Raw genomic sequence first — 26,339 nt, 5'->3', positions numbered from 1 at the left:
CTGCATAGCCGCATACCGGTCAGAGTGCCTATGCTGACCCCTGTCCACCGTGAAAGCACCTACAATGGGCACGTGAACGTCAGAACTGGACCATGGAGTAATGGAAGAAGGTGGCCCGGTCTGATGAATCACATTTTCTTTTAGATCATGTGGACGGCCGGGTGCATGTGCATTGTTTACCTAGGGAAGAGATGGCAGCAGGATGCACTATGGGAAGAAGGCAGGCCGGCAGAGGCAGTGTGATGCTCTGGGCAATGTTCTGTTGGGAAACCTTGGATCCTGGCATTCATGTAGATGTTACTTTGACACGTACCACCTACCTAAAGATTGTTGCAGACCACGTTCACCCTTTTATGGCAACGGTATTCCGATGGCAGTGGCCTCTTTCAGCAGGATAATATGCCCTGCCACACTGCAAAAATTGTTCAGGAATGGTTTGAGGAACATGACAAAGAGTTTAAGGTGTTGACTTGGCCTCCAAATTCCCCAGATTTCAATCCGATTGAGCATCTATGGGATGTGCTGGACCAACAAGTCTGATCCATGGAGGGCCCACCTCGCAACTTACAGGACTTACAGGATCTGCTCCTAACATCTGGTGCCAGATACCACAGGACAACTTCAGAGGTCTTATGGAGTCCATGCCTCGAAGGGTCAGAGCTGTTTTGGCGGCACGAGGGGGACCTACACGATATTAGGCAGGTGGTTTTAATGTTGTGGCTGATCGGTGTGTGTGTACATATATATATATATATATATATATATATATATATATATATATATATATATATATATATATATAGAGTTAAAGGTCATATTATATGGACAACTGCAAATTAATACAGCATGATATGTATAAAGCAAATGCACCACGTAAAACGTAAAAAATTAAAAATACACACATGCGCACTGGCACACGGGCACATTCGCTGGTTCAGCACAGGTCTAGTGTCTTGACAGAATTGGTAGCGTTCTTTTCCAGATAAATTAAGGTCATTAAGACTTGACCATAGGGACATATTAAACTTGGCCAGCTATAACTGTATATTCTGTGTGCCTATGGGCATAGAAATGTAGGTGCATGTGCGTGTAATTGTGTTTCCATTTTTTAAGGGTAATTTATGCCTTTCTAAATAGGAAAAGAGCATGTGTGTGTGTCAGGGCTGGGCAATCTAGCTAAAAATTATATCTAAATATTTTCAGTATTTTAATGACGTTTGATATACATCTTGATATTTATGTATTTCCTCTGAAATGGTTTGTAAGCTTATTTTTCCCCAAATAATTTCAACTAAACCATTCAACTTGGCCATTATTGCTAAGTAGATTTAAATATTTAATGTAAGAACTAGAACGAGGTAAAAATCAAGTTAAAAGTAATCAAGGCATTGTTTTAAGTTTTCACTATACGAATGTGAGGAAGAATGACATTTAATCATTTTCATTTCAATGCACCAAAAGGCCTATAATAATACACAGTAAGAAACAGCAACATTTACTTAAATATGCAGTATTTTCCATAAAACAATTTATATAAAAGGTGCCACATGGAGAATTCAGATTTTCAATGTGTTTTAGTGACGACACAAATTAATCACTGAATCAATTTATTGAAGCAGGCAGTTTTAAGTGATTCATATAGATAAATTAAACTTAGAGGCTCTAATGCTGTTTTTGCAAGTGACATTCAGAGTAACTTGTATGACATCTTTCTGATACTCGCGAATAGTGAAAGGAGGGATCGCAAAAGAATCACACAATCTTTATAAAACTTAATGGTGAAATTATAAGCTTGTTAAAATCAGAGCGATATATTCACCATGTTGCATAATTTTATACCATCTACAAAATCATCTTAAATATTGTGAATATTCTATATCTATCACCCAGCCCCAGTATGTGTGCATGTGAGTAAGTGTGTGGGGAGGGGACCTAGACTCTACCCTCACCAGTATGTCCAGGCCCTGACAGGTAACGGCTTTGGGGGACCCTGCAGCTGGTCCAGTCTCGCCTCTCCCAGCGGCCGTCTGTCATTGGGCCAGGGGGTTTGAAAAGGCCTACAATAGATTTAAGGGGGTGAGGGAGAGTAGAGAATGAGGAGGAAGAGGGCACAAAGAAAAAGGAACCAGTCTTAATGAGTCACGGTGAAGGCTGTAGCCTTGCTTGTGCCCTCACTGTGCCATCAGCTACACACACAAACAAAATCACACACACAGTTATGCACAAACGCATGTATCAACACAGCCAAAATAATAAGCAAATGATAAGAAGCGTTGAAAGCACACAGGACCGGTGTAAACACAGTGACAGACAGGACAGGGTTAGGCCACTGGATTGAGACCCCAGATAGACCTAATGAGGGATATGTTAGTTTGTTTAGCTGTCTTTGTCATTTTAAAGTAATAGTTATAACACCCAAAGCTGAAAATTCAGTTCAATTCTGCTTGCGTTCTGTTCAAAACACTGAAACGTGTCGTCTTACGGTTGGTCATGAAACACTTAAGAGTCCATGATGTTTACATTTACATAAACATTTATGCATTTGGCACATCTTTTTAAAGCAACTTTTTAAATGTATATGGTTTTTTTTATCAGTGTATACACTTTGTGGGAATCGAGGCATTATTAGCGCCTGCTCCGCAAGTTTAATAACACTGATTTCAAACCTGCTGTTTGAATGTGCACAAGTGCAAATGAGATTTGAGAGCAATAACGGAGGCCGAGATTTTCAGTAAATCACTTACATTTCAAGTATTTTGTGACTAGGAGGAGGGCGTGGCCGGGCTGTGATGGAGCACGGCCGGCGCTGAATCAGCTGATCAGCGGGAGAGCGAGATAAAGGGCAGTCGGAGATGCCGGTTTGAGAGAGAGAGAGAGACGCACGCGGCTGCGTTGCATATGTGTCTGTGTTTGTTTACATTTGTTTTAAGTTGAGTTTCTCATTAAAATTTTATGTTTACTGTTTAGCTGGTTCCAGCCTCTTGCTTGCCCAACCTTCACCTGTTACAGTGGCGCCGAAACCCGGGAGAGAGGAGGGATGCGCTGTCGCGGAGTCCTCGCCGCTGCCATCTGCCAGGAGAGCAGCCGCAGCCGTCTGCCTGGGGACGGAGGGGTTGCTGCCAGGCTCTGAGAGCCGGAGGGACCGCGGCCGTCTGCCGAGAAGGGGAGGAGTGGTTCCATCCGCCAGGGGCCGGAGGATTCGCTGCCGTTCGCCGGGGGAGGAGCGAGCTGGCATCCGCCAGAGGGCGGAGGAGCCGTTGAGGACTGGGCGACAGTGTGTCCGGGAGCTGGTGAGCAAATTCTTCTCTCTCTCTGTGTGTCTACGCTCGCCCTTTCCCTCTCCCCACGCCTGCCCTCGTCTCTCCCCCAGGTTCGCAGAAGGCGGGGTGGACCTCCGGCCGGAAGGGCAGCATCTCCCTTCCAGAGATGGGGGAGAAGTTAGTCAGACCGGTGGCGTCCCAGCCTGAATCGGGCGGGGGGAGGAGTGTGACGAGGAGGAGGACATGGCTGGGCCGTGATGGAGCATGGCCGGCGCTGAATCAGCTGATCAGCAGGAGAGTGAGCTAAAGGGCAGCCGGAGATGCCGGTTTAAGAGAGAGATAGAGACACATGGCCGTGTTGCATATGTGTCTGTGTTTGTTTACGTTTGTTTTAAGTTGAGTTTTGGAATATAAAGCACGGGTCGCATGGACTGCTTTGATAGTGCCTTTGTCATTTTGCCTCTTGACAGCCCCAGTATCCATTCACTTTAATTGTATGGAAAAGAGGGGCCTGGACATTCTGCTAAACATCTCCATTTGGGTTCCACAGAAAATAACATGGGTTTGAAGCGTCATAAGAGTGGACTAGCGCAAATGAGATTTGAGTTCTGGCAAACCCCTGTGGTAAACCCATGCCGCAAATTTGCCACTGATTATTTTCACATGCAAATGATCTTTGTGCAAAACTATTCATTGTTGCCACAGGTTTGCCGTAGAAATGTTTGCCAGAAGTGGCAAATTGTTCTTCGTTGCCAAAGGTTTGTTGCAGGTTCACCACTGCAGGTGAACAGCTGCAAACTTCTGACAATAATTTTGCGGCGAATGGCAATGCTCATTTGAATGACAACTTAAATTTAGTGTTTTTAATCACACAAAGCAATCATGATTCTTTAGAAGATCTGGAATATAGTGTAGACGTTGTATGGACTACTTTTACAGTACTTTTACAGTGTGTTTTAAGGGCTTGCCAGCCACAGTAAACATTCACTTTCACTGTACGGAAAAGAGTGGCCTGGACATTCTGCTAAACATCTTCTTTAGGGTTCCACAGAAAATAACATGGGTTTGAAGCAACATGAGGTTGATTTTTTCATTTTTGGGTGAACTATACCTTTAAATACTGACCACTAATTACTTCTTGTCCTGATATTATTATAAATTGTACATGACGGATCACCCTCCTGTCTGCCACAGATCTTAGATGCTTCTTTAAGGTAACCGCTGGTCCAGAGAGACCTGGAAGTGACCTACCAATGCCTCCAGATGGAGCCATGCAGAATACGGAGCCTGCAACACCATGCACAAAGAGCCCAGGAGAAGAGAGACCGTGGAGGAAGGAGGGGTGGAAGAGATGGGGAGAAGGGGGAGTGAATGAATCAGAGAAAGCAGTGTGAGTACAAGACAATACAACTCGAGAGTTAGTGACACAGTTATGGACAAAAGAGCCATGAGTGTCATTATGGGCAACATGGAGGTGAGATGGAGACATGGACATCAACCATGGGAACCAATAGGAAATGTCAATATAAAGGTCCTCATGAGGAGGGGGCTGTTAACTTGGATGCCAATCCATTGTGGTGTTGGTAATACTCTTTTGTATCTCGTCAGCTGATTCGTCAAGTGCTAAAAAGTTTTGCAGCACATTTAACTTCCATAATGTGACATATTTAAAGTATGTAAAAGCATAAGGCTATTGGCAATTTTTGTAAAATAGCCAATTAGCTTTAGTTAAGTCAGGGTCATGAACCGTGATTTGCTACTTGGCTGCCGGTGAAAATAGGGGGATGGACATTCTCTTTCTAGTGAGCTATTGGACAAAAATCTTTGTAGAGCAAGATGAGTCATCAATATTTTGGTCTGTTTTACTGGAAGAGAAAGACTGTAAAATTTAAAAAGAATATATCTGCTAACAGACTAGCCACCATGTGCGAACAGTGAACATAATGCATTGAAGCATCAGGACATGAGCGGATAATGCTCAGTGCATGAGACAGCAACAGGATTGTATGCTTCATGGGATCTATTAGCATGACATGTACATAAGGTGCACTAGTAGGAGAAAAACAGAGCAAGTGGGCTTACAAGGAGAGAGATGGCAAGCAGAAATGTTCAAGTCCTCATCTAGCCAGGCACTTGGTCTTTAAAATGCTGTATGTATGCAAGCCAAACTATTACAGGAATATGGGGACAAAGTTATAATGCAGTTCAGGGGGCAGTAGTCTGTCTTCGTGGGCTCACCTGCGGGAATGAACGCTGGCTGCTGCAGCTGCATGCTGGCCAATGCCTGCTGGTAGTGGAACATGCTGGGGTTGAAGACAGCAGCCGCGCCGTTTGTCTTCTCCAGGGTCTGTCTCTTTGGTAGCTGCTGCATGGTGCCTGGTGGCAAAGCCTGAAGTGATCAGGAAGACAGAAGAGAGACAAGAAACAAAGAGAAAGAAATAGAAAGATGAAGGGCGGAGAGAAAGGTCAGCAATGGGTTATGATTATTATCTATGATTTAATGATACATATTTATTCAACAAGATATCGAACCGCATGATACTGTCCTGTTGGATGAGCATGGTGGAGCACAACAATGATGTATGACATACTGTGTGTAAAGGTCATTCTGTGATTTCAGTGATTTTACCATGAATAAGGGGTGTCCAAACACTCGAGTGACTGATTGGTTTTATAAAATGGTGGCAACAGCAATATGATTATGCACACTAATGTTAAATAAGCAGTTAAAGATTATTATTAATAATGATCAGAAAAAAAATCTTCCGCCAAGTAATATTGGGTAATTACAGTAACTGGTATCTTTATCTGCCTCTGCCTATGTATGGCTACCTCGTCTTGTGTACTTCTGAATAATGATAAGTAGGGTGATAAGAGCAAGGTCAGCAGGAAAGAGGATATCTGAGATTCAGTGAACTGAGGGGCGATGTAATATACTTATGTAGAAGCCATAAGTAAGTGTGATTTCAGCTTCATTTAAAAAAACAGTGTGTTTAATTGCTGAATTCCTGGTGAAGTACTACACTACCCACAATCCTGAAGCAAGATCAGGGAAGTCACTGCCATGACAGATGTGTATGAATTTCTTTCTTCTGCTGAACACAAACAAAGAGTTTTAGAAGAATATCTCAGATCTGTAGGTCCATACAATGCAAGTAAATGGTGGCCAGAACTCTGAAGCTCCAAAAAGATTAAGGCAGCATAAAAGTAATCCATACTCCAGTGGTAAAATCTATATTTTCAATTGTATGGATTACTTATAAGATGCCTTTATATGCTTTTTGGAGCTTCCAAGTTTCATTCACTTGCACTGTATGGACCTACAAAGCTGAAATATTCTTCTAAAAATCTTCATTTTGTGTTCTGCAGAAGAAAGTAAGTCATACACACCTGGGATGGCATAAGGGTGACTACATTAATTTAAAAATAATTTTCATTTAAACTATTCCTTTAATATGAGATTTTGCAATGTTAGAACAAAATAAAAACTTGTTTTGTTTTATAAAAAGGAAATGCATTAAAAGAATGTACTGGAGAAAATGAATGGGTGATATCTACCTTTTTCCTGGAGGTCTTACTGGGGAAACGAATGTGGGTGGGACTTCCGCCGGAAGTTGTTCTACAGCATTCCCTAGCTCTGGCTGCAGTCATTTTTGACCGTTTACAGCTGGTAATAAGACGCATTTCGGATGATCCGATCGCAAATGGTCAGTGCTAAATATAGTTGTAAACAAGGTGCAAAATGTTTTGTCATTGGATCGCAAAAAACATACATAGATAGTCAAAAACCACATCTCATTTGAGGTTTAAAACGGTGTCCTGATACGTCCTGGACAGCAGCAAAGCACCACCTCTCACCAGTCAATCACCCGCCGAACAAATGTTTAAACGTACGTGTGGATTTAAAAGGAAATAAATAACCGTCCGATCGGAAAACTTGAAAAAGCGATTACATCCCCAAATATGAGAACTTCACAGCTCTTCCTCAGTGTGTCTGTCTGTTTGGAACATGCAGGGTGATAAGATGACAAGCACATTGTCTTTGTGTTTGTTTTTGAGTTGCCACAGTATGCAATAGACTGGCATGTCTTAAGGTCAATATTAGGTCAACTAAACAAGAGGATAAGTACATCAGAGTCTCTAGTTTGAGAAATAGATGCCTCACATTTCCTCAGCTGACAGCTTCATTGAATTCTACCCGTTCAACACCAGTTTCATGTACAACAATAAAGAGAATACTCAGGGGTGCAGGCCTTATGGGAAGAATTGCAAAGAAAAAGCCACTTTTGAAACAGACAAACAAAATAAAAGGTTAGAGTGGGCAAAGAAACACAGACATTGGACAACAGATAATTGGAAAAGAGTGTTATGGATCTTAACCCCATTGAGCTTTTGTGGGATCAGCTAGACTGTAAGGTGCGTGAGAAGAGCCCGACAAGATGGCCACATCTATGGCAAGTGCTACAGGAAGACAAAAAATCTATAAATGACAGAGTATATTTGGTTAACGCAACCCCTGAAACCAATCCATGACAGTGGACAAAACAAGAGAATGAACCGTGAAGGAACAAATGCAGCTGAGGTTAGACAGTGCTGGGTCAGAAGCTCATGGGACAACAAAGAGAGCTGTGAGGATGTAAAGACAATCAAGCAGTGTTCAGAAAGAATGATAGCATGAACTGAGAGGGAGTCAAATAAAAGCAACATATGATAATGCCTCAAGCAAACCAGGTGACTACAGGAAACAGGTGAACAGGTTTTTGGATAAGGTCCTCTCCACATTTGCACACTGTAAATAAACCTTTGTAACAATGCTACATGATAAGACTTGTGTGATGAGCACTGAGGTGTTGACAAATAAGGAGCTTTCATAAAGATGTCACAATACTATAGGGCACTTTCCAGGAATATGTGCACTTATTTATTACTTTTTTAAACATTAGAGGTACTAAATCCCACTATTTCTAACTACTTCTAACATCAAATTAACCTAGCATGAAAAGTGGCTAGTTTTAAACACAATAAAATTCATTTTTTCATCTAAAGTTTTATTTCGGCCTGTCCTACCTCCGAGATCTTGACCTTCTCGACTGTATTCAAAAATCACAATAATGTCATAAATTTGACAATCTGTTGTATTCAATTCACTGTAGTAAAAAATATATTTTTAATTATAACTAAATTTAATGACAAAAATCTCAAATCATAATAATATTATGATAAGATATATTAATTAGTAATATTAGTAATAAACTGTTAACAATATTAAGCTGTGCCCCACATTTTGCACCGTAACTGTTAATTAATGATAAATTTAATTCCATAAAATTGTGAAACACTAGAAGTAACATTATTTTGACTCTTTATACAGCATGTCAGGAAGACAAAAAAATAATCTAATTCCATTTTCTGCTTTTACACAAATTACAAGAAAATAACACAGCTCATTTAATATTTAGTATACCTTCCGACATTGACAAATCAACATTTTCTAATAGTTAAGCACCTCCTTTCACTAACCATTTGTTAAAAAGAAAACAATTACATCATTTAAAAAAAAAAGAAGCCCTTTGTAGCTTGTTCGTGGAAAGTGCCAAAAGCAAATTAACTGCAGTAAGCTTGCGTAAAAGACTAGTGGAGGTTTCCGTGTGAATGAATTGCTTTTTTTCTACTCTTATCTAATTTCTCTTCAGCATTTCTCCTGCACCTGCACTGCAGACACTGTTTGCAGCCGATCACAGCGCCATAGTCTTCATACATCACAAGAGAGACAAAGACGCCCACACACACACACACACACACACTCCTGCGGAGGATCTTAAATATTTAATACACTACTTACCCTCACATTGAAGGTGTGTGGAAAGTGAGTTATAAATACACAAACCTTCATATGACACTAGTAGAGATTATTGAAAATGCCGTAGTGGCCTAAGCTTTCAGGCCCCACAAAGAGCAAGTCATGAGCTATTACCGTCGTGCCCTTGTGTAAGGCACTTAAGCCCAGGTTGCTCCAGGAGAACTGTTTGTGTAATATGTGTACGAAAAATTGTCTGTTAAAATGACTACTTGCTTGATAAAATAGCCCAATATGAAACATTTCAAAATGGGTTGGGTAAAAGGGATAGTTCACCCAAAAGTGAAAATTCTGTCATTATTTACTCACCTTCATATTGCTCCAAACCCATATGCTGTTATTTTTTCCCTGGAACACACAGTATACATTTTTTAAAGAAAGATTACACAGATTCATAGTGACCAGCGGCTATCAAACACTTATCAAACACCACCAATAAAGCACCCTAAGGCAGTCCATATGACGAGATGTACTATATTCCAAATCTTCTAAAGCCATATGATACGTTTTAGTGAGAAACAGACTGAAATATAAATAGTACTTCAGTGAAAATCTTCACCTTAGCGAAGCTTGCATCTATCGCTTCCATATTTAAAAATGCCGCAACTATGTCACTGATGTGTGTTTAGTAACAGAAAGTGACGTGACATTTTTTAATTCTAGACGTGACCCCGGGTTACATATCAGTGAATAATGACTTAAACTAAGATGTATTATTCATACATAAAACAATCATGTGGCTCCAGAAGAATTGGAATATAGTGCACAAGTGATATAGAATGCTTTTATGAAACCTTTATAAAGTGCTTTTTCATGATTTTTGCCTTTTTGGAGCTTTTAGGGTGTTTTCACACTTAGTTCGATTGCTTGGTCTGAACCCGAGTTCGTTTCCTCCCCCCTTCCCCTGCCCCCGCTGGTTTCTTTTCATCTCATATTGTTTGGGTCCGAACCACGGTCCAATTGCAGTCCTGTTTACCACTGTAACTAGTTTACAACTCAAGAAGACATTAGCTTCACTGTGTTATTGAAGTATTTACTGTATGTTTGTCTGCCATGGATGCATTGAATGTGGATTGATGCGATGAAGGTTAGCGTTTGTCTGTCGCGAGCAGTGCGATGTTGGATGCGTTGCGAGAGATTTGAAGAATGTGAGCTGCTCTATAAAGGTGATTTATTTGGACACAAGCTGGTATGAGAAATTCATTAAACCATTATAATTGTGATCAGGAGCCTGCAAAGACGCAAATTATACATCATCAATAGCGGTTCACTTCCGCGATTTGGTACGATTGCATTCATATTAGCAGCAAACCACACCGGAGTTCACATGAACCGTACCCCAGAGCACCTGTTCAAGTGGACTGCACCCGAATTCGGAAAACAGCGTTCACATTATCCAAACGAACCGAACTTTGACATGATTCGAACTCGGGTGCGCACTAAAATTGCTAGTGTGAAAGTACCCATAGAGCACCAGGTCACTATGAACTGTTGTTGTATGGCAAGAGCTGCTTAAAGATTCTTTAAAAAAATCTCCTTTTGTCTTCCACTGGAACAATAACAGCATATGGATTTGGAGTCACATGAGTAGGGCTGGGTATTGATACGATTCTCTTGATTTGATTTGATTCAGATTTCGATTCGATATTGATTCATATGGGTATATTTCAGTCATAATGTCCCTTCTGCTTACATATGAAAGAAATTATTTTCCAGCTAATGCTTAATTATACAGGAGACCTTCTAACTAGGTACATTATGAAAATACACATTTTACTAATTATATTTTAATAGTTTTTGGCATTTTGGCTTTTTAAAAATTAACAAATCCATGTATTCAATCAATAAATAACATTACATTTCATATAGAATAATTTGTACCATTTTCAAGTATTTACATGGATTTGTTGCTAAAACCGGTACTGTCTCTTTAACAAAACTGGCATTTCTATAAAGAGCATCTGTAAATGAGCGTATTTAACAAAAGAGAGTCGAATGGCTTTATCTTATCTGTGCTATAGATGATTAGAATGAAATGTTTACTTTTTGTTGTATTTGATCAACAACTGACAGTAGAGAAAATAAATGGTATTAAAAGAGGCATTATTCAATGACAAATGGGTTACATGTATCTCACCTTTGGACACATTACACGGAACAACTTTTACTCTCAACACACAGTGAAAGGATCTTGCTGCTGAATACTACACTACACAAATCTAAACATTTTACAGCCAGTTGCCATATATATACATTTTAGTTGCATAGCGTGAAATTTGGTTGTATATGTGAATGTAATTTTTAGGGTGAACTATCCTTTTAACATTATACGTCAAGTCATGACACAATATGTTACATTATTACTATCAACTTATTGCAGAAAAGAATGCACCTAGAGTTCCAAATATCTTACAGATATTCTAAGAATGTCATGGGACTGCATGACAAGGTTTTCACATCAGCTAGCTAATTCATTTAATAGAGCAGCTACTGATATGAAGCTTAACATTAAAATTATACTATTCCACGTTTCACTGCCTCACAATGACCATATTTAGGGCATTTTTTTTGTCATATCCTGTACTTATACACATGGACAGGTGGGTCAGAGAAGTGATGTTGCTTTACTTGTCATAATTATTAGAATTAGTGTTTGCGGGGGCCTGGGTAGCTCAGCAAGTATTGACGCTGACTACCACCCCTGGAGTCGTGAGTTCGAATCCAGGGTGTGTTGAGTGACTCCAGCCAGGTCTCCTAAGCAACCAAATTGGCCCGGTTGCTAGGGAGGGTAGAATCACATAGGGTAACCTCCTCGTGGTCGCTATAATGTGGTTCTCGCTCTCGGTGGGGCGTGTGGTGAGTTGTGCGTGGATGCCGCGGAGAATAGCGTGAAGCCTCCACACGTGCTATGTCTCCACGGTAACGCGCTCAACAAGCATCGTGATAAGATGCGCGGATTGACGGTCTCAGACGCGGAGGCAACTGAGATTCGTCCTCTGACACCCGGATTGAGGCGAGTCACTACGCCACCACGAGGACTTAAGAGCGCATTGGGAATTGGACATTCCAAATTGGGGAGAAAAGGGGAGAAAAAAGATTTAGTGTTTGCGATGTCATTGTAAAGGGACCACGCATGGTCTGTCCTGTGACTCACCATGGCAGCAGCATTCTGGCTGGCTTGATGCTGTGCTGCCTTTATCCGGGCCTGTAAGTGAGCAGGAGGGTGAAAGTACTTGCACTTGTCACGGGTGCAGCGGCCCTTGATGTAATCCATGCAAACAATGACGGAGTTCTCGCTGCCATCCACCATGGCGGCTTCCATGGGGTGGGCGTAGCGACAGTCGTTCTCCCCGCGTGTGCAATTTCCTCGCTGGAACTCCCGACACACCTAATAACAGGACAGCAGAAACAGGCATTTAGTTTACAAACCTTTTGTATTCCACCGAAGAAAGAAAGTCATACAAGTTCGAAACAACATGAGGGTGAGTAAATTACATCAGAATTGTCATTTTTTGGGGGAACAATTCCTTTAAGGTTAGGGGTTTGTTCAGATCTCTAACCTAAGAATAAGGAATAGCAATAGTCATGCGTGCATACAAGAGCAAGTTTTTCACTGTTTAACACCTCAAGTTTGTCTGTGCGAACATGTTTCTGCGTTGAGTTTCCGTTGCCCATGGTGATGCCGGTGGGGCTCCCCGGGACCAGCACGGGGGCGCTGGGCAGAAGCTCGGGCATGAGGCTGATGCCCGGACTCATGTGACTCAGGTATGGGCTGAACGCCATGGTCGGACTGCTGGCCAAGGAATGAGTTACTGGGTAAGAGGTCTGGATAAGAGAAACAGACAGGGGAAAAAAAGGGGATAATAAACCAATGTTTCAATGCCAAAAGAAACAGTGATGATCCAAAGGTTATTTAGCTGTTCAGTCATGATGAAGTCAACTTTAAGGGCAAAACAAAAGGCTTAAATTCATCAGGAATTTCCAATAGTTTTTTAGAATAGTGGTTTTTGATTTATGAGTAAAATAAGGTCTGTGGTTAACATTAATTGAAAAGACTTTCACGATTTTTTCTATATCATAATATGCACATAGTCAGTCCTCAAAAATGAATTTTGATGCTGCTGTGTGCCAGCAAGTTACAAAATAAGGACTACAACAGATTTGTCAAGCATTATTTAGCAACTTACTTTTTTTTTTAAAAACAGCACCCTAAAATTCTAATCTGAGGTATGACTGTGTGAAATTTACGTTGTAGACAAAATATGAAAGTCGGTTAACCACAGATCTTATTTTACTCATAAATCGAAAACCTCTATTCTAATAACCTATTGGAAATACAGAAAACCCGATAATGGGAATTATTTTTCAGGCTGTACAACTACAAACTAAACAGCTCTATTGGTTCTGAGAATGTGTGCTCACTATGGGCTGCAGCTGAGCTCCAGGCAGCATGAACTGCATCTGCTGGGCCAGCATAGCGGCTGCGGTCTTCTGCTGGATCAGGTTGTTCCTGCCATTTATCTCCAGCTGCGTCTTCAAATGAGGCGGAGGATGCAGGTACTTGCAGTTATCACGTGTACAGCGGCCCTTAAAGGTTGAAAAGGGAGAGAGGGAGACACAGAGAAAGAGGGGGATGAATTGCACTGAATTACTACTGAAGGATCTGAGACCACATGACAGCGAGATTGAGAGGATAAATTAAATGTGAATCCCTAGATATTTGACTGCAGTGATTCCAATTTGCTACAACAATAGAAAGCTTCCAAAACCTATTAAACGAAAGAAAAACAGCGTAATCTCAGGAGTGCAAAACAATCTTAATGCAATAGTCTGAATATCAGATGGTTAAAAGAAATGTCCCTGTGTAGAGTGATTCACAGCTTTTCAGCATTCTGCTTGTCTGTGATGCTGACAGAAACATTATAGAGCTATAGAACCCTTGTGACTTGTTTTACACGCTCAGACATCTGAGTCAGTCTTATACAATAACTGCGATGCTTGTCATCCAGCTGGTCAAGCAACATGTTGACTGCAAAGCAACAGGCACGGTCAAATACGCACACCTTATGATCACGAGTGGGTTGATTAGCAGCGAGACAAGCTCAATGAACCTACGCAGTAATGTCATTAATTCTGCAATGCGAAAGGCACCACAATAATTTTGCAGAGAGAGAGATCACGCTCCCTCGTTCCTATACTCACATACTATGCAGACAGTCTTTGGATGAACCTTGTCTCTTTTCCTATTTTCCATTTGTTATCTATAATATCATTATCGGCACTAGATCTAGCAGTTATAAGGATTTGTTCACACAAAAAAATATTAAAATAAAAAATTGTCATCATTTACTCACTCTCATGTCATTCCGAACCTATATGATTTTCTTTCACTGGGAAAAGGAATCGTAAGGATTTTAACAATTCCAGATTGCACTTATTGCCCACAACAGCCAGTTGCCAAATGATGAGATCTTTTAAATTACTTTTAAAGGCATTTTAGAGGCATAAATATGATCCAATAATTGACCATTCACTAAGCTCCGCCCCCCTTGGTTACAGTTGCTCGCTCTGACAAGCTCTGCAGAACTCCCCTCTGGAATGAATGGGAGATTGCCATGACCGACGCCCAATTTTTTGGCAAAATATTCTCATAATCGGAATGGATAATATTTTTACGTGGGCTGGTATGAAGAGTGACATTGTAATGCATATTTATCTGAAGTTTTTTGTAAAAGAAATTGTTAAATTACACAGTAATTTGATTAAAAACTGTGGAGACTATTATTACAGTCACTTGAAAAAAGAAAAACTTGATTAAATAGCAATTACACGTCTAATAACATATGTGTAAGTGAACAGAGCTGTTTATAACATCTCATAACACACTCATTTTGATGCTGTGAACTGCTTATTTACTGTCGCTTTTACTATGACTTGAATCAACACAAATTAATTAACGTTCAGTTCTTAGCTTTAATTTACATTGGAGTAAAGGTATCATTGCAGATGATATATGTTCATTTGGGAATGAGGGCTGACACAGTTTAATCCACAACATGATCTTCTCCAGATTTATTTAAAGATTATTTAAAAAAAAGAAAGAAAAACACTGCAAGTACCCTCCCTGGGTAACTCGTGCCACTATTACAAATGACCTGGCAACAACCTGTTTTAAATTTATTTTGATTATTTTGATAAAATCTGCTTAAAACTACTCAAACAAACTTTACTTCCACAGGCTGTCATTGAAAAATAGCAAACGCATGTCAGAGTAATGGCAGCAGGGCAACAGTTGCTAAGACAGGATTGGTCAGAAGCGCTTTTAAGGCGGGGCTTAGCGAAGGGTCAAAGGGGCCTACTGTTACTATACTCTAGTATACAGTATATTAAATACAAATTCTAAACAAACAAAAAAATTTGCTAACTTCATTCATACATTAAAAAAAATAAAAAAATAAAAATTCATTTGTTAACACAAAATTTGTAATCTGTAGACCTGTCTTTAATGACACATTGTCATGTAAAAAAAAACAGTCAGTAACTGCACTTCCTGATTTAAAAGGCAGGAGCCTTAAGTACAACATTACATACTGTACAACACGGTAACAGTTCGTGGTTAATTTTGAGCTGGACATGACAGAAGTCAGATTCACCAAAAAGAACTCTCTCATAAGAGTCATTCGTTCGGGAACCACATTACTCTGGTCACGCTGTATGTTTCGTGCTGTAGATTTATAAGAACTAACTCATAAGAGTCATTCATTTGGGAAATGCATTACTCTGGTCACGCTGTATGTTTCACACAGTAGATTCAAAAGAACCGACTCATAAGAGTCATTCATTCGGGAACCGAATTACTCTGGTCATGCTGTGTGTTTCGCAAAGTAGATTCATAAGAACTGACTCATAAGAGTCATTCGTTCGGGAAACGCATTACTCTGGTCACGCTGTATGTTTCGTGCAGTAGATTCAAAAGAATCGACTCATAAGAGTCATTCATTCAGGAACCACATTATTCTGGTCACGGTGTATGTTTCGCGATATAGATTCAAACGAACTGGCTCATTAGACTCATTCATTCAGGAACCGCATTACTCTGGTCATGCTGTATGTTTCGTGCTGTAGATTCAAAAGAACCGGCTTGTTAGAGTTCGGGAATTGGAACACTAGTCGTGCTGTATGTTTCGTACGATAGATTAAGTAGAGAGGCAGTGGTGCCACTGAAATGCGCAGCAGGAAACACTGTCAGAGTATTGTAGTATCTTTGTCCGCATCGGCAGAAAATGCAGGTTTAAGAACCATTAACACAAGCGAAAGTCATGAAAATCATACCTTTCCGTTTCTGAATAAGAAGCGGTTCTCAGTTCCCAACCCTATCATTTTTCAAAAGGAGATGTTTTGCAGGATGTGCACACCATTCTTTCCTATTCAGTAATAGTAAATGGTAACCGGGGTCTGTCAATGTCTCCAAAAATGACATTAAAGCACCACAACAGTAATCCATGATATAGTCTTTGGTGCATTTTGTCATTTTTCTGGTTACCATTCACTTTCATTGAATGGAAAAGACTCATAGAAAGAACCATACAGGTTTGAAATAACATGAAGGTGAAAAAATGATGACAACATTTTCTTTTGGGTGATCTGTTCCTTTAAATCACAAATGGTGAAATTCTGGCTACATTGAAAGACATTCAATAAAAAAAATATTAAGACTTTTACTGCTTATGCAATACACTTCAGTGCCCACAAAAGATCATGCTTTTTCTTTAATGTATTCTTGAGGAAGGAAGGCATAAAACACATCTTAATACTCAACATTGCTCTTACAGACATCATCTGCCTATACACCTGGAGAGTCACAATTCGCTCTGTCAGCAGGCACGCAAAGGCAATAATAACTTGAATTGCTTTTAAATACTCTAATGATCTGTTATTTGGCAACCCTGAAAAAGAGACTCAATTTTTACTTATTCATGTCATCACAGCTCTTAATAGGGTGTTGGGCTCACAAACCGAGCTAAGCCGCTTAGCATGGGACACACGGTTCCAACAGAATGGAATCTGAATGGAATCCTGACACAACCCTGATAGAATCCAAATGGAATTTGCAGAAATGATGGGATGTGTGGGATGTTTACAGATCATGCATACATGCACCATTCTCCTCCACTGAGCTTACTGGACATGGAGCCTTGTTCTGGTCTGGTGAGCTAGACTTGCGTGTCTTCAAACAACTTTTGCCTCTGTGAAAAATTATTAACCATTGGAAATTGATATAGGATAAAAACCCATGTCACAATGAGACAGATTGGCTCATTGCGAAGACAGTCAATGACTTAACAGGCAGCGATTTGCGTATGAAGGCACCTTGTCAGGACGCTGGTTCAGACAGTCTCCTCAGGCACCATAACTGGATCTATGCTGCCTACAAAAACTAACCAGATGAAAGCATCTCAGTAGTCAAAATGTGACTCAAGTATTGGATTCGGACGTGCCTTGATGCCTTCCTACCTCCGTTTACAGCTTCAGAAAGCAGCATTTTTCAGCTTTCGTAAGTGGACAAAAAGATGCTGTGAGTGACTCAAAGAACTCTGCGAAATATCCAAGAAAACAGGCAAATAACTGAATTGTTATAGTGAAAAAATAGATTTTTATATATAAATAATGAAGGAATCTGAACTGAATGGAATCCCGATGCAACACTAATGGAATCCGGATGGAGTGTGCAGAATGTGTGGGATGTTAACAATTAATGGTCTCATATAAATGAGATGTTTAGCTGTCCTCCAGCTACAGCAATTGAAATCCTTGTCTGTGTCTTCAGCAGCCTCTGGCCAGCTTTTAACAGTGATGAAGTCCTAACAAAATCAGAAGCGAGAGAGCATGAGGGTGTCACTTTGCCTGCCAGTGTGATAAGGTGCACTTAATGGAGATGAAAGTGGGTGTCTGGAGTATCAGCATGAAGGGACAGCACAATCGATTTGTACTGTGGTGACAAGGATTGGAGATGTTACTCCATCCCACACCTGTACCATTCAATGCAACTCCCACACATGCAGCTACATACAAAATCTAATGCAACCAAAGAGGTCTTTAATATTTGGAGACAGCTGGCACTCCCATTCATCTAAATGGCAATTGCTCAGCTGGTGCATGCTTTTTGCTCTCATAATCACACATGTAGGGGGATACATAGCCACAACTTTGCGCAACATTGTTAATTGTGTGTCTTGAAACTTGTATGTCTCCCACAATGTGATTGGGAGCAGTTGCATCAGCGGTGTGTGTTGTGGCAGTGTGTGTGTAATGAGCAGGCCGTCTCAGAGGAGCAGACAGGTGATCCTGCCAAAACACATATGAGAACCAGCCTCACAGTCAAGCTTTAACTTTCTGGAAGACACAAAGAACACGCAGCTCATTTTAACAGCACACAGGGGAACAGAAAACACAGGCCGTCACCAGAGAGAGATGAGGGAAATGTGCTGAGGGCTCTGACAGAGTCCCAATGAGCAGAGAAAGAAGAAGAAATGAAAAGCTGTAAGTCATGTCATGAAGAATGGACTAGGTCAGGGATCTCCTCTGCGTGGTCATGGTAACACACATGGCGTTTTGTCTCATACTGTCTCCTCACGACTGATTGGCCAGAGAGGGAGAGGCAGAAAGGGAGAGGGAGGTAGAAAACTAGAGTGACAGAAAAACAAAACAAAATATTCACTGATACAGAAAAATCTGAATCTGATTAACCTTTTCATATTTTTGATTTTCTTTCTTTTGTCAAAATATATTTCTAAAGAGCCATATTCTTCTAGTTTAGAGCATTTTAGTTTTTTAAGCCCACTTATGATGTAAGTCAATGTGTTCTTAAAAAGCTAGAGAGCACAATGAATAGAATAGAATGCAGGTGTCTTGAGACGTGTGTTTAAAATTTATTTTTAAATTGACAGTGTTCAAATAAGGCAACACCACTGCATTAGACACGCCCAAACCATCTAGCGCACGTTTACACAGAAAAGCAACTGACGAAACACTGTAGACGAACGCTAAAATGCATTCGGTGTCTTAACCCCAAATCAATACTATACAAAAAATGTGACATTTATGACCATTAAGATTTTTTTGCATTGTGATATTATTTTCAGAACACTTATGCTGCGTTCACGTCGTGACGGAATTACTGTACTTACGAGATGCTGACTCAGGTCACGTCCAGGTAAATCAGAAGTTTCTATGAAAACACTCATAACGCAAAAACGGCTTTGTTGTTGATAACAGCAAAATGTTTATCATTACATTAATTCATTAATTCACCTCTTTCTGTTGTTGCAATTTTTAAAAACAAAGAAAACACACCAGGTAACAACAGAATAATAAAATGGCACACAGATAATAAATAAAAATCAAACATATGTGTTAAAAAATACAGTATGTTTTCACTAACTTTAACTGTAAAGGCTGCGGCCATTTTTAAATGAATTTAAATGAGCTTTCATAGAATTCTGTGTTTACAACTTGTAATTAAGAGTTCTTCGAAGACGTGAAGGCTTTTTACAAGTTGGAATCTCATAATTACTGTAATTCCAACATGACGTGAACATACCATTAAGCACATTTTACCCCCTAATTCTTATTACCGTGATGAATCCGACATTTTTTTTTTCTTTTTCTATTTCCATTGTTTTCAATTATTATTCTCATTACCGTAACACAGTAATTTTTTACTGTTTACAGTAAAACAGTCACTATGACCATATTTTTTCATGAAACATGGCACAAGCTGATAGGTTCTTTGAACTTGTTTTCCAAGCCAATCGGCTTGCTCACAAGTGATATGTTAAGCCAGTCGGCTCAGATGGTGTAAGCTGATACAACCTTTGACATGTAATGGGGTAGCCAACCAACTCGTGTACGCTCTCTTTGTCTAACATTTAAATTACTCCGTTTTGCTGACAGGCTGTTTTCACTGCAGCGCGCGGCAAGGGTTTTTCTTTGAAACCACCTCCTCCCCAGCACCACCAGTCTAGATGTAATATATGGGGATGTATGTCTAAATGTGCAGCAGCATGTCATAAATGCTTAATGCAGCATGTCTGTGCTTTGACTAACTGTGCTGACACAGCAGCAGTATGTCCACACGCTAACACAGTATGTCTGTGTCTGTTCTAGCGGTAGCATGTCTTTGTACTTACTTTGCTACAGCAGTAGCAGCAGCAGTGTAGCAGATCCCGTCCACCAATATCAAAAACCTGTCAATATGTCATACACTCATTAATATGCTAAATCTTTTCAAGAGTTGTCATGACCGAAACTATCTTATGACAATTTCTGAATGACCCATTTTTGCTTAGCTTCCATAAATGATCTGGGTGGAATGGGAGGAAGCTTTACATTGTGAACATTAAAGTAGATGGAAATCTTTTATTTAAAAAGAGTAAGGAAAATCCTGTTTTCCAGTATATGCACCCATTAAATGTACTTCCTGGAACAGTCTTTTACAGTCTCTATTTTCTTATCTCAATTCCTCAAAAAAAAAATCAATTCATATTCATGTGATTAAGATGTAGCCAATGACAATTTAAGTATTTACTGATTTAGTTTGGGAGACAAAGGACTTTGCCAGCACCACTGTTACATCAATATCTGAATCACTTTTACAAGACTAGCTGATTACCTAATTCATGCATCTCTGGTAGGTTTTCAAGCAAACCAAATAGGATTAATGGTAAATGAATAAATAGCAAAAGCTTATGCATCAGGGGCTGGTAAAAGGAAGGACACTCTAGCAGCCATTAGGGGATGTCGATAAATTAGCAGAGAGGTGGAGGCGTGGAGAGAGGCACAGAGGAGAGAGCAATGGGGGGGATGACATTGGCTCTGAAAATAAATGTTGGAGCTATTTTAATATGTCTAATATTTATTGATAAAAGAAAATCAATAATAATGTTGGCACCTGACTGCACTGAAAACATTTTACTCAGTTAATTCCAACAAGATTTTTAAATTTTCGACGCAAAACTCACCTCCACGATGCTATTGTGCTTTAGGTAGTTGCCAGGGCATTGCTTTGCAGTTGTTTGTGTGTTCTTGCCTTTTTTTTTTTAGCACATTAATATATGGTTGCTATGGTGTTTTAGGTGGTTGCTTACTGGCCCAGGTCAAAAGAGCCCACCTCAAGTCTCTGATATCCTGCTTCTTAAATATGCCTCCTCCAATATAAATCTATGGGATTTTTTTCACCAGTTTTTATTGCCCGCTATGCACAAATCTTAAAGTGATGGTTCATCCAAAAATGAAAATTATCTCAAAATTTACTCACCCTCATGCCATCCCAGATGTGTATGACTTTCTTTCTTCAGCAGAACAATATTTCAGCTCTATTGGTCCTCACAATGCAAGTGAATGATGACCAAAACTTTGAAGGCCTAAAAGGCAGTATAAAAGTAATCCATAAGACTCCAGTTGTTAAATCCATATATTCTGAAGTGATATGATAGGTGTGGGTGAGAAAAAGATCAATATTTAAATCCTGTAAATCTACACTTTCACATTCAGCCACCTAATGGTTGGGGCTGGTCAAAGGTGCAGATTGATAGTATAAAAGGACTTAAATATTGATCTGTTTCTCACCCACACCTATAATATTGCTTCAGAAGATATGGATTTAACCACAGGAGTCACATGGATAACTTTTTTCCCTACTTTGTCATTTTTGGACCGTGTGAGTTCTGGTCAACATACACTTGCATTGTGAGGACCTACAGAGCTGAGATATTCTCCTAAAAATCTTCATTTGTGTTTTGCAGAAGAAAGAAAGTCATACACATCTGGGATGGCATGAGGGTGAGAAAATGATAGGAGAATTTTCATTTTTGGGTGAAGAGGATCCCTAACCCTAAATATGAGCAATAGTTATAACGAAGCTTGCCTTAGCAAACACCACTAAAAACTCCTCAGACACACACAATAAAAACATCAAGAAGGACTAAACTGTAAAATGGAAAGACCTTCATCTCTCTCTCTCTCTCACTTATTTTTATCAAGCTTTTCTCTCCCTCCCTCTCTCAGTCATAACAGCAAACTGACCCTGAGTTTTTAGATAGTGCTGGCTGGCTGCTTTTTCTGTGCTGATAAAAACAATCAAACAATTTGATGAGTGAGTAACCTACACAGGTCACTGATGCCCATTGCTAATAACTGTACCACTGTTCAGAGGGATTACTACATGCAGTCGGCTGGTTGCCGGTGCTGTTTTTAGGCCTCATGTAAGCTTTCTCACTCCTCCTCCCGAGCTCCCCCTAACATGCTGCACAGAGCCAAAAAAAAAAAGTTCAAATAATACATTCTAGCTCAATAAAAGATGCGGCAGTTGCAGCACTCAGACAGAGAGGGCCTTGTCTGGGTCTTCCGCTGCACATAAACACATACGCAGACATAAAAACACACAAACAGGTTTTTTGTGCTCATGGCACAATTCTCAGTGCCAAATGTTATGACTGACCAACAGGTTTAGTGTGCTCAGAGCTGTTTCCTGAAATAAAGATGGAAAAATAAAAGACAATAAAAGGTATAACACAAACATTTGAGCATTTAATCTATAAATACTGAGAAAATTATACTTCTATCTACAGCAATGCAAATTTTATGTGTTGTGCCTATATGATACCTTGATTATACTTTCTAAAAAAAAATAATAAAAAAAACATTATTTAGACACACTAACAAGTACTAAAAAGTACTACAGCACTACCAAGGTTTTTTGAAAATGGTACCACAATATTAGCTTATTTTCCAAGTACAAAGGAAATATCATAGTATATGAATATGTTAACCATTCAGGATCAGAACAGGCCAGATTAGATCTGACTTGGCAGTTGCAGACACTGTATGGGGTGGAGGAAAATATTGATATTTCAGTATTGCAATATTCAACCTCATGATACTGTATTTGTACATTTTTGACATTAATATTAATGTTTGAAAAACTGTGTGAAAAGGTGAAAAATACTGAGGCATTTGACCAACATGCACTTGATTATTTCTATTTGACCAAAATCCAAACAAGCTAAGAATGTAATTGCAGAAAGAACTGGAGCCCAATGTAGATGAATGAGAAGTGAGTAAAATATATTATATATAGGCCTATACTGTATATATACTGTATATATATATATATATATATATATATATATATATATATATATATATATATATATATATACACACACACTACCGGTCAAAAGTTTTGAAACATTTACTCATTCTTTATTATATATTTTTTTCTTCACATTTTAGAATAATAGTAAAGTCATCAAAACTATGGAATAACATAAATGGAACTATGGGAATTATGTTGTGACTAACCAAAATCCAAAATAAATCAAAACTGTGTTATATTTTAGCATCTTCAAAGTAGTCACCCTTTGCCTAGAATTTGCGGACATGTACTCTTGACATTTTCTCAACCAACTTCTTGAGGTATCACCCTGGGATGCTTTTTGAACAGCATTGAAGGAGTTCTCATCTATGTTGGGCACTTATTGGCTGCTTTTCTTTATTATTTGGTCATCAATTTCAAAAACTTTTTTTTTTTGTTATTACATTTTAGATTTATAATGAAATAAATTAATATGTTGGCACAATTATATTTTTGTCTACAAAACTAATTTCAAACATTTAAGCATACGCCTTCAGATCAAAAGATTTTTAAGATCATGAGAAACATTTCAGTCAAGTGTTTCAAAACTTTTGACTGGTAGTGTATATACTGTATATATATATATATATGTGTGTGTGTGTGTGTGCAAATTAATTTTTCACAAAAACATTTGTCTTAAAACGGTTATTTTATATATGTATTCTGCTTTTAGTGTATCAGTAGGAATGATCAACTTTAGATTTCAACATTCCCTTTGCAAATAGAATTGAATAGAAGAACAAGGAGCTCTACAACAGATGGTATGGCCCCCACAGAGCTCAGATCTTAACATCACTGAGTCAGTCTGGGATTATGAAGAGACAGAAGCAACTGAGACAGCTGACATAGATAGAAGAACTGTGGCAAGTTCTCCAAGAAGCTTGGAACATCCTATCTGCCAACAACCAAGAAAAACTGTGTCCAGGTGTACATAGGAGAACTGGTGCTGTTTTGAAGACAAAGTTTGTCACACCAAATATTGATTTAGCTTTTTTATGTTTACTGTATGATGTAAACGAAAAGTATTTATGCATTATTTTTGTAGACATCCTGACTATGTAACATTTTTCACAACTAAAACTTTTGCACAGTACTGTATATACAGTACACACACACACCAACATTTTTAATCACAATACACTAAACACAAAAAATTGCAATACTGAATCATGATCTTATATATTGATGATATATTATCATATGTCCATGCTAATTCACATATCTAGTAGCATGTTAAGACCATGGTATTCTTTAAACAGTCCCACCAGGATTTCGCAGACCTTTTCCTAATAATTGCGGCCCAAAGTAACTGAAATTGCGATGCATTTTTGGTATTATTGTTCAGTGAAAACTCACAAATAATCATAGTAAGCTTGTGTAATTTGTGTCAATGAGGTATAAGTGCAACTGCCTGTATTTTAGTGCATAAGTCCTGATTATGGAGCTAGCAAGCAAAAAATTATAAATACACACAAAAATACAATACATTTAAGATGTGAAACCCAAGATATGACAAATATAATTTCAATGGAAGACGCTTAATTATTTTGATATCAAAATGTTCTGCCGCAGACAATGCAAATACATTTGGTAAGGTTAAAATAGTAGACCTACAATAAAACTGTAAAATAAAAACACAAACATGAGGATTCATTAATAGGCCTGTCGCGATTTTTACATCACCTGATCGTGATCATTTGATTTAACCGCGATTATCTGAGAGAACTGCGATAATTTGGCACTTCAAATTCTTATCACATTGTACTATCCAATAGCGGTGTGCAGAGAGTATCTGTTCATATGACAAAATTATCTGTATTTGTCTCTGTATTCGGATAGAACCGGGTGTGGGCGGGGCTTAAACCAGAAGTGTGTCAAAACTAAATGAAACACCCATTTTTAAGTGTTACTCTTACATTTATAGTTTCTGTTAATAAAATGTGCCTTATATGCCTTTTCATAATGATAGCCTAATAATAATAATTATTATTATTAGGGGCCTGGGTAGCTCAGTGGTAAAAGACGCTGGCTATCACCCCTGGAGTTCGCTAGTTCGAATTCTAGGGTGTGCTGAGTGACTCCAGCCAGGTCTCCTAAGCAACCAAATTGGCCCAGTTGCTAGGGTGGGTAGAGTCACATGGGGTAACCTCCTCGTGGTCGCTATAATGTGGTTAGTTCTCGGTGGGGCACGTGGTGAGTTGAGCGCGGATGCCGCGGTGGATGGCATGAAGCCTCCACACGCGCTATGTCTCCGTGGCAACACGCTCAACAAGCCATGTGATAAGATGCTGGGTTGATGGTCTCAGACGCGGAGGCAACTGGGATTCATCCTCCGCCACCCGAATTGAGGCGAATCACTACGCCACCACGAGGACTTAAAAGCACACTAAGAATTGGGCATTCCAAATTGGGTGAAAAAGGGGAAAAATCCAAAAAATAATAAAAATAAATTATACAATTATTATTTAAAAAATATGCATTTTAATTTTAAGACAAGTATATAATTTTATTCTTTTTTTTCTTACCAGATGAAGCTGAATTTGTAGGCTACATTAACTGTGGAATATGGTGGTATTTTGATATTAATATCTGCATGAAACAGAATTTTCGTTTGTCTGTGCATGTATAACAACATTATTCTGAAGGCACTAAGTGTCAAGCAAAATGTGAAATGTCAAGCACACATTTTGCAGTAAATAATAAATACAAATTCAAACATTAAAAGAAATTAAAATAAAATCAATATAGCCTACAAACAGGTGAAAATCCTGTAAGTCTATCAGGAATTTTTAAGATAGGACACCATTATTTAATTAAATATAATAATAATAATAATAATAATAATAATAATAATAATAATGTTACGTTTATATAGCGCCTTACCAGAGTCCAAGAACACTTAACATTTTCAAATTTAGCACAGTTTAAAGAAGAAGAAGAAGAAGAAGAAGAAGAAGAAGAAGAAGAAAAAGACAGAGCATGTTTCGGTTTCTTTGTTTTACATAAGGAGGAATATTCCTAATAGATG

At 39.0% G+C, this 26,339-nt stretch overlaps 1 protein-coding gene across 8 annotated transcripts in view; it reads right to left on the bottom strand.

Moving 5' to 3' along the window:
• Positions 1 to 26,339, bottom strand: part of LOC127417672 (muscleblind-like protein 3) — a 60,845-nt gene that overhangs the window by 9,941 nt on the left and 24,565 nt on the right. For 4 of the 8 annotated variants that reach the window (XM_051657810.1, XM_051657808.1, XM_051657809.1 and 1 more), the window contains exons 3-7: positions 13,540 to 13,704; positions 12,742 to 12,942; positions 12,272 to 12,505; positions 5,499 to 5,649; positions 1,950 to 2,057 (exon numbers count right to left, since the gene is read on the bottom strand). In XM_051657810.1, the coding sequence (XP_051513770.1) occupies positions 1,950 to 2,057; positions 5,499 to 5,649; positions 12,272 to 12,505; positions 12,742 to 12,942; positions 13,540 to 13,704 (859 nt within the window). The remainder of the gene's footprint in view (positions 1 to 1,949; positions 2,058 to 5,498; positions 5,650 to 12,271; positions 12,506 to 12,741; positions 12,943 to 13,539; positions 13,705 to 26,339) is intronic. The other 4 variants (XM_051657815.1, XM_051657812.1, XM_051657814.1 and 1 more) reach the window with 1 other exon arrangement.

The sequence above is a fragment of the Myxocyprinus asiaticus genome, chromosome 27 (assembly GCF_019703515.2).
Source record: "Myxocyprinus asiaticus isolate MX2 ecotype Aquarium Trade chromosome 27, UBuf_Myxa_2, whole genome shotgun sequence".
NCBI lineage: Eukaryota > Metazoa > Chordata > Actinopteri > Cypriniformes > Catostomidae > Myxocyprinus > Myxocyprinus asiaticus.
This window is presented reverse-complemented; position numbering and strand designations above follow the sequence as displayed.